This window comes from Oncorhynchus tshawytscha, linkage group LG01 (genome assembly GCF_018296145.1).
Source record: "Oncorhynchus tshawytscha isolate Ot180627B linkage group LG01, Otsh_v2.0, whole genome shotgun sequence".
Classification (NCBI taxonomy): Eukaryota; Metazoa; Chordata; class Actinopteri; order Salmoniformes; family Salmonidae; genus Oncorhynchus; species Oncorhynchus tshawytscha.
Genome location: NC_056429.1, coordinates 6,799,447 through 6,808,861, shown reverse-complemented (window position 1 = coordinate 6,808,861; position 9,415 = coordinate 6,799,447). Strand labels below are relative to the sequence as shown.

Sequence of the window (9,415 nt, the reverse complement as noted above, 5' to 3'; positions counted from 1 at the left end):
AGAGAATGCTAAGAGTGTGCAATGCAACTGGTGGCTACTTTGAAGAATCTCAAATATACAATATATTTTGATTTGTTGAACACTTTTTTGGTTACTACATGATTCCATATGTGTTATTTCATAGTTTTGACATCTTCACTATTATTCTACAATGTAGAAAACATTGAAAATAAAGGAAACACCTTGAATGAGTAGGTGTCCAAACTTTTGACAAGGACTCTATATATATATATTTCAAATAAATTTAACATAAATACTGCGTATCTAATTATGTGTTGCTCACTATAAACATACGTTTTGGGGATTACTTTGAAGAAGAAAGGGTTCAGTGGTTATATATTCCAACGGCCCCGGAGCTTCCCCCACCGTCTCGTGTTTTACCACGTTCAATCGACGTACAATCTGCTGCAACACAGAGGGGGAAAAAAGTGAGGGAGCGACTTTAGAGAGTGGTGCGCCCCCGTTCAAACATACGGCCATTGTTGTATGGGCTAGCCATATATATATATATATATATATATATATATATGTGTGCTGTATCTGCACTGCAGTTTTGTTGGTGTGAAAGTTTAACCTCGCGTCAGTTTTGTAGAAAACCTGATATTTACATACTTTTTTTTGTTTGTTGCCATGTCCGAGGAGATTGAAGGAAGAAGGCCCTCCAGCGATGAGGCAACCCACAAGGAAGAGCAGGTCAGATTTGAATTATTATGATGCTAGCAAGCTAGGCTAATGCTAATGCTACATAGCCAGTAGCTTGCTAGCCATGGTAATGGTCAAATATGGATGTCTAAGCAGCATTTTAATTAGCTAGCAACTTGGTTAGTGTATTTCAAATGTATCATCGCCGTGCACAATCATTATTTTAGTTATCAAGATGAGTTATAGCGCGTTAAAGTTAACTACCAACACAAGTCTTTCTCGATTTACCGCTAGTTTGCTCTGTATGTTAGCTAACCAGCTAGCTAACTATATATTGTCCATATTGTTTTGTCTACGTGCGTTCATGCTGGCCGCTAAGCTACTTTTTTTTTGTTGCCTCACTGCTGCTACGCAGAAGGCTAACGTTGTGTGCTGCTTGCTAGTAAACTAACCCCAACCATTAGATAATCAAACCAAAGGACATCCGTTTCTCTGAGAATCATAGCTAGTAGTTAAACTAGCCATGACTTGTCAACCACGAGATTGATAAAACTATATTGCTGCCTGACCTAATGTTAAATCATAACATGTCTCTCCATGCGTGTTTATACTGTGTATTGTGTGTTCTTCCGCCAACACAGGAGATTGATGATAATGTCATCACTCCAGAGAAGGCAGAGGAGGTGAAACTGAAGGCCAGGTACCCTCATCTTGGAGCCAAACCTGGGGGCTCTGACCTGCTCCGGAAACGCCTTCAGAAAGGGGTATGTATTTTTATTTTTTTTCTTCTTCAGAGTGATTCATTGTTTAATAGTCACATGTACAGGGTTGCACGTGTGATTGCAGGGTACATTGGGCTCCCGAGAGTGGAGCAGTGGTCTAAGGATTTTTATCTCAGTGTTAGAGGTTTCACTACAGGCACCCTGGTGCGAATCCAGGCTGTCTCACAACCGACCGTGATTGGGAGTCCCATAGGGCGGCGCACAATTGGCCCAGCCTTGTCCGGGTTTGACTGGGGTTGGCCCTCATTGTAAATAAGAATTTGTTCTAAACTGACTTGCCTAGTTAAACAAAAATACTCATAGGCTCTGAGCTCCAACATGCAGCATTAAATTAAAATAACTAAAATGGTAATTTAAAAAACACTAAACAATAGAAATAGCACTGTCTGCATCATAACAACTGTAGCAGTGATGAATACATGTCCATTGGGTTGGAGGCAGAGTAAAGACTGTTGAGGGGAGGTGGGGGTGACTATAGACGGAGCAGCAGGCAGAGTAAAGACTGTTGAGGGGAGGGGGTGACTATAGACGGAGCAGCAGGCAGAGTAAAGACTGTTGAGGGGGACTATAGATGGAGCAGCAGGCAGAGTAAAGGCTGTTGAGGGACTGTTGAGGGGGGGGGTGACTATAGACGGAGCAGCAGGCAGAGTAAAGACTGTTGAGGGGAGGTGGGGGTGACTATAGACGGAGCAGCAGGCAGAGTAAAGACTGTTGAGGGGGGGTGGGGGTGACTATAGACGGAGCAGCAGGCAGAGTAAAGACTGTTGAGGGGAGGGGGTGACTATAGATGGAGCAGCAGGCAGAGTAAAGACTGTTGAGGGGAGGGGGTGACTATAGACGGAGCAGCAGGCAGAGTAAAGACTGTTGAGGGGTGACTATAGATGGAGCAGCAGGCAGAGTAAAGACTGTTGAGGGGAGGGGGTGACTATAGACGGAGCAGCAGGCAGAGTAAAGACTGTTGAGGGGAGGGGGGGGGTGACTATAGACGGAGCAGCAGGCAGAGTAAAGACTGTTGAGGGGAGGGGGTGACTATAGACGGAGCAGCAGGCAGAGTAAAGACTGTTGAGGGAGCAGGGCAGGGACTGATGACTATAGACGGAGCAGCAGGCAGAGTAAAGACTGTTGAGGGAGGGGGGTGACTATAGATGGAGCAGCAGGCAGAGTAAAGACTGTTGAGGGAGGTGGGGGTGACTATAGACGGAGCAGCAGGCAGAGTAAAGACTGTTGAGGGGGGGGGGGTGACTATAGACGGAGCAGCAGGCAGAGTAAAGACTGTTGAGGGGGGGGGGTGACTATAGATGGAGCAGCAGGCAGAGTAAAGACTGTTGAGGGGGGGTGACTATAGATGGAGCAGCAGGCAGAGTAAAGACTGTTGAGGGGGGGGTGACTATAGATGGAGCAGCAGGCAGAGTAAAGACTGTTGAGGGGAGGGGGGTGACTATAGACGGAGCAGCAGGCAGAGTAAAGACTGTTGAGGGGGGGGGTGACTATAGACGGAGCAGCAGGCAGAGTAAAGACTGTTGAGGGGAGGGGGGTGGCTATAGACGGAGCAGCAGGCAGAGTAAAGACTGTTGAGGGGAGGGGGTGATGACTATAGACGGAGCAGCAGGCAGAGTAAAGACTGTTGAGGGGAGGGGGGTGATGACTATAGACGGAGCAGCAGGCAGGCTGTTGAGGGGGGGTGAGACTATAGAGGGGCAGGCAGAGTAAAGACTGTTGAGGGAGGTGACTATAGACGGAGCAGCAGGCAGAGTAAAGGCTGTTGAGGGGAGGGGGTGACTATAGACGGAGCAGCAGGCAGAGTAAAGACTGTTGAGTGGAGGGGGGGTGGCTATAGACGGAGCAGCAGGCAGAGTAAAGACTGTTGAGGGGAGGGGGGTGATGACTATAGGCGGAGCAGCAGGCAGAGTAAAGACTGTTGAGGGAGGGGGGTGACTATAGACGGAGCAGCAGGCAGAGTAAAGACTGTTGAGGGAGGTGGGGGTGACTATAGACGGAGCAGCAGGCAGAGTAAAGACTGTTGAGGGGAGGGGGTGACTATAGACGGAGAAGCAGGCAGAGTAAAGACTGTTGAGGGGAGGGGGGTGACTATAGACGGAGCAGCAGGCAGAGTAAAGACTGTTGAGGGGTGACTATAGATGGAGCAGCAGGCAGAGTAAAGGCTGTTGAGGGAGGTGGGGGTGACTAGACGGAGCAGCAGGCAGAGTAAAGACTGTTGAGGGAGGGGGGTGATGACTATAGACGGAGCAGCAGGCAGAGTAAAGACTGTTGAGTGGAGGGGGGTGGCTATAGACGGAGCAGCAGGCAGAGTAAAGACTGTTGAGGGGAGGTGGGGGTGACTATAGACGGAGCAGCAGGCAGAGTAAAGACTGTTGAGGGGAGGGGGGTGACTATAGACGGAGCAGCAGGCAGAGTAAAGACTGTTGAGGGCAGGGGGGGGTGACTATAGACGGAGCAGCAGGCAGAGTAAAGACTGTTGAGGGGAGGGGGGTGACTATAGACGGAGCAGCAGGCAGAGTAAAGACTGTTGAGGGGTGACTATAGATGGAGCAGCAGGCAGAGTAAAGGCTGTTGAGGGGAGGTGGGGGTGACTATAGACGGAGCAGCAGGCAGAGTAAAGACTGTTGAGGGGAGGGGGTGGCTATAGACGGAGCAGCAGGCAGAGTAAAGACTGTTGAGGGGAGGGGGTGATGACTATAGGCGGAGCAGCAGGCAGAGTAAAGACTGTTGAGGGGAGGGGGTGATGACTATAGGCGGAGCAGCAGGCAGAGTAAAGACTGTTGAGGGGAGGGGGGTGATGACTATAGACGAGCAGCAGGCAGAGTAAAGACTGTTGAGGGGAGGGGGTGACTATAGACGGAGCAGCAGGCAGAGTAAAGACTGTTGAGGGAGTTGGGGTGACTATAGACGGAGCAGCAGGCAGAGTAAAGACTGTTGAGGGGAGGGGGTGACTATAGACGGAGCAGCAGGCAGAGTAAAGACTGTTGAGGGAGTTGGGGGTGACTATAGATGGAGCAGCAGGCAGAGTAAAGACTGTTGAGGGGGTGACTATAGACGGAGCAGCAGGCAGAGTAAAGGCTGTTGAGGGGAGGGGGTGACTATAGACGGAGCAGCAGGCAGAGTAAAGACTGTTGAGGGGAGGGGGTGGCTATAGACGGAGCAGCAGGCAGAGTAAAGACTGTTGAGGGGGTGACTATAGACGGAGCAGCAGGCAGAGTAAAGGCTGTTGAGGGGAGGGGGGTGGCTATAGATGGAGCAGCAGGCAGAGTAAAGACTGTTGAGGGGGTGACTATAGACGGAGCAGCAGGCAGAGTAAAGGCTGTTGAGGGGAGGGGGGTGACTATAGACGGAGCAGCAGGCAGAGTAAAGACTGTTGAGGGGAGGGGGTGGCTATAGACGGAGCAGCAGGCAGAGTAAAGACTGTTGAGGGGTGACTATAGACGGAGCAGCAGGCAGAGTAAAGACTGTTGAGGGGAGGGGGGTGGCTATAGACGGAGCAGCAGGCAGAGTAAAGACTGTTGAGGGGAGGGGGGTGATGACTATAGACGGAGCAGCAGGCAGAGTAAAGGCTGTTGAGGGGGGGGGGGTGACTATAGACGGAGCAGCAGGCAGAGTAAAGACTGTTGAGGGAGGGGGGTGACTATAGACGGAGCAGCAGGCAGAGTAAAGACTGTTGAGGGGGTGACTATAGATGGAGCAGCAGGCAGAGTAAAGGCTGTTGAGGGAGGTGGGGGGTGACTATAGACGGAGCAGCAGGCAGAGTAAAGACTGTTGAGGGGAGGGGGTGGCTATAGACGGAGCAGCAGGCAGAGTAAAGACTGTTGAGGGAGGGGGTGATGACTATAGGCGGAGCAGCAGGCAGAGTAAAGACTGTTGAGGGGAGGGGGTGATGACTATAGACGGAGCAGCAGGCAGAGTAAAGACTGTTGAGGGGAGGGGGTGACTATAGACGGAGCAGCAGGCAGAGTAAAGACTGTTGAGGGGGGGTGACTATAGACGGAGCAGCAGGCAGAGTAAAGACTGTTGAGGGGGGTGACTATAGATGGAGCAGCAGGCAGAGTAAAGACTGTTGAGGGGGTGACTATAGACGGAGCAGCAGGCAGAGTAAAGGCTGTTGAGGGGAGGGGGGGGGTGACTATAGACGGAGCAGCAGGCAGAGTAAAGACTGTTGAGGGAGGGGGGTGGCTATAGACGGAGCAGCAGGCAGAGTAAAGACTGTTGAGGGGGTGACTATAGACGGAGCAGCAGGCAGAGTAAAGACTGTTGAGGGGAGGGGGTGGCTATAGACGGAGCAGCAGGCAGAGTAAAGACTGTTGAGGGGAGGGGGGTGATGACTATAGGCGGAGCAGCAGGCAGAGTAAAGGCTGTTGAGGGGAGGGGGGGGTGACTATAGACGGAGCAGCAGGCAGAGTAAAGACTGTTGAGGGGGTGACTATAGACGGAGCAGCAGGCAGAGTAAAGACTGTTGAGGGGAGGGGGTGATGACTATAGGCGGAGCAGCAGGCAGAGTAAAGACTGTTGAGGGGAGGGGGTGATGACTATAGGCGGAGCAGCAGGCAGAGTAAAGGCTGTTGAGGGGAGGGGGGTGACTATAGACGGAGCAGCAGGCAGAGTAAAGACTGTTGAGGGGAGGGGGGTGATGACTATAGACGGAGCAGCAGGCAGAGTAAAGGCTGTTGAGGGGAGGGGGTGACTATAGACGGAGCAGCAGGCAGAGTAAAGACTGATGAGGGGAGGGGGTGGCTATAGACGGAGCAGCAGGCAGAGTAAAGACTGTTGAGGGGAGGGGGGGTGACTATAGACGGAGCAGCAGGCAGAGTAAAGACTGTTGAGGGGAGGGGGGTGACTATAGACGGAGCAGCAGGCAGAGTAAAGACTGTTGAGGGGGTGACTATAGATGGAGCAGCAGGCAGAGTAAAGACTGTTGAGGGGGGGGGGGGCTATAGACTGAGCAGCAGGCAGAGTAAAGACTGTTGAGGGGAGGGGGGTGATGACTATAGGCGGAGCAGCAGGCAGAGTAAAGGCTGTTGAGGGGAGGGGGTGACTATAGACGGAGCAGCAGGCAGAGTAAAGACTGTTGAGGGGTGACTATAGACGGAGCAGCAGGCAGAGTAAAGGCTGTTGAGGGAGGGGGTGACTATAGACGGAGCAGCAGGCAGAGTAAAGACTGTTGAGTGGAGGGGGTGGCTATAGACGGAGCAGCAGGCAGAGTAAAGACTGTTGAGGGGAGGGGGTGATGACTATAGGCGGAGCAGCAGGCAGAGTAAAGACTGTTGAGGGAGGGGGTGACTATAGACGGAGCAGCAGGCAGAGTAAAGACTGTTGAGGGGGGTGGGGGTGACTATAGACGGAGCAGCAGGCAGAGTAAAGACTGTTGAGGGGAGGGGGGTGACTATAGACGGAGAAGCAGGCAGAGTAAAGACTGTTGAGGGAGGGGGTGACTATAGACGGAGCAGCAGGCAGAGTAAAGACTGTTGAGGGGTGACTATAGATGGAGCAGCAGGCAGAGTAAAGGCTGTTGAGGGAGGTGGGGGTGACTAGACGGAGCAGCAGGCAGAGTAAAGACTGTTGAGGGGAGGGGGTGATGACTATAGACGGAGCAGCAGGCAGAGTAAAGACTGTTGAGGGGAGGGGGGTGACTATAGACGGAGCAGCAGGCAGAGTAAAGACTGTTGAGGGGAGGTGGGGGGGGTGACTATAGACGGAGCAGCAGGCAGAGTAAAGACTGTTGAGGGAGGGGGTGACTATAGACGGAGCAGCAGGCAGAGTAAAGACTGTTGAGGGCAGGGGGTGACTATAGACGGAGCAGCAGGCAGAGTAAAGACTGTTGAGGGAGGGGGGTGACTATAGACGGAGCAGCAGGCAGAGTAAAGACTGTTGAGGGGAGGGGGTGGCTATAGACGGAGCAGCAGGCAGAGTAAAGACTGTTGAGGGAGGGGGGTGATGACTATAGGCGGAGCAGCAGGCAGAGTAAAGACTGTTGAGGGAGGGGGGTGATGACTATAGGCGGAGCAGCAGGCAGAGTAAAGACTGTTGAGGGGAGGGGGGTGATGACTATAGACGGAGCAGCAGGCAGAGTAAAGACTGTTGAGGGGAGGGGGGTGACTATAGACGGAGCAGCAGGCAGAGTAAAGACTGTTGAGGGGAGTTGGGGGTGACTATAGACGGAGCAGCAGGCAGAGTAAAGACTGTTGAGGGAGGGGGGTGACTATAGACGGAGCAGCAGGCAGAGTAAAGACTGTTGAGGGGAGTTGGGGGTGACTATAGATGGAGCAGCAGGCAGAGTAAAGACTGTTGAGGGGGTGACTATAGACGGAGCAGCAGGCAGAGTAAAGGCTGTTGAGGGAGGGGGGTGACTATAGACGGAGCAGCAGGCAGAGTAAAGACTGTTGAGGGGAGGGGGGTGGCTATAGACGGAGCAGCAGGCAGAGTAAAGACTGTTGAGGGGGGTGACTATAGACGGAGCAGCAGGCAGAGTAAAGGCTGTTGAGGGGAGGGGGGTGGCTATAGATGGAGCAGCAGGCAGAGTAAAGACTGTTGAGGGGGTGACTATAGACGGAGCAGCAGGCAGAGTAAAGGCTGTTGAGGGAGGGGGGTGACTATAGACGGAGCAGCAGGCAGAGTAAAGACTGTTGAGGGGAGGGGGGTGGCTATAGACGGAGCAGCAGGCAGAGTAAAGACTGTTGAGGGGGTGACTATAGACGGAGCAGCAGGCAGAGTAAAGACTGTTGAGGGGAGGGGGTGGCTATAGACGGAGCAGCAGGCAGAGTAAAGACTGTTGGGGGAGGGGGTGATGACTATAGACGGAGCAGCAGGCAGAGTAAAGGCTGTTGAGGGGAGGGGGTGACTATAGACGGAGCAGCAGGCAGAGTAAAGACTGTTGAGGGGGGGGGGTGACTATAGACGGAGCAGCAGGCAGAGTAAAGACTGTTGAGGGGGGGGGGTGACTATAGATGGAGCAGCAGGCAGAGTAAAGGCTGTTGAGGGAGGTGGGGGGGTGACTATAGACGGAGCAGCAGGCAGAGTAAAGACTGTTGAGGGGAGGGGGGTGGCTATAGACGGAGCAGCAGGCAGAGTAAAGACTGTTGAGGGAGGGGGTGATGACTATAGGCGGAGCAGCAGGCAGAGTAAAGACTGTTGAGGGGAGGGGGGGGTGATGACTATAGACGGAGCAGCAGGCAGAGTAAAGACTGTTGAGGGGGGGTGACTATAGACGGAGCAGCAGGCAGAGTAAAGACTGTTGAGGGAGGGGGGGTGACTATAGACGGAGCAGCAGGCAGAGTAAAGACTGTTGAGGGGGGTGACTATAGATGGAGCAGCAGGCAGAGTAAAGACTGTTGAGGGGGGGGGTGACTATAGACGGAGCAGCAGGCAGAGTAAAGGCTGTTGAGGGGAGGGGGTGACTATAGACGGAGCAGCAGGCAGAGTAAAGACTGTTGAGGGGAGGGGGCAGAGTGACTATAGACGGAGCAGCAGGCAGAGTAAAGACTGTTGAGGGGGTGACTATAGACGGAGCAGCAGGCAGAGTAAAGACTGTTGAGGGAGGGGGGTGACTATAGACGGAGCAGCAGGCAGAGTAAAGACTGTTGAGGGGAGGGGGTGATGACTATAGGCGGAGCAGCAGGCAGAGTAAAGGCTGTTGAGGGAGGGGGTGACTATAGGGGAGCAGCAGGCAGAGTAAAGACTGTTGAGGGGAGGGGTGATGACTATAGGGGGTGCAGAGCAGCAGGCAGAGTAAAGACTGTTGAGGGAGGGGGGTGACTATAGACGGAGCAGCAGGCAGAGTAAAGACTGTTGAGGGGAGGGGGTGATGACTATAGACGGAGCAGCAGGCAGAGTAAAGGCTGTTGAGGGGAGGGGGTGACTATAGACGGAGCAGCAGGCAGAGTAAAGACTGATGAGGGGAGGGGGTGACTATAGACGGAGCAGCAGGCAGAGTAAAGACTGTTGAGGGGAGGGGGGTGACTATAGACGGAGCAGCAGGCAGAGTA

At 53.1% G+C, this 9,415-nt stretch overlaps 1 protein-coding gene across 1 annotated transcript in view; it reads left to right on the top strand.

The window, feature by feature from the left end:
* Nucleotides 1-409: 409 nt before the first annotated feature.
* LOC112265136 (cAMP-regulated phosphoprotein 19) overlaps nucleotides 410-9,415 on the top strand; it is a 15,000-nt gene continuing 5,994 nt past the window's right edge. The window contains exons 1-2 of the mRNA XM_024442238.2: nucleotides 410-693; nucleotides 1,284-1,406. Of these exons, the coding sequence (XP_024298006.1) occupies nucleotides 631-693; nucleotides 1,284-1,406 (186 nt within the window). The 5' untranslated portion in view covers nucleotides 410-630. The remainder of the gene's footprint in view (nucleotides 694-1,283; nucleotides 1,407-9,415) is intronic.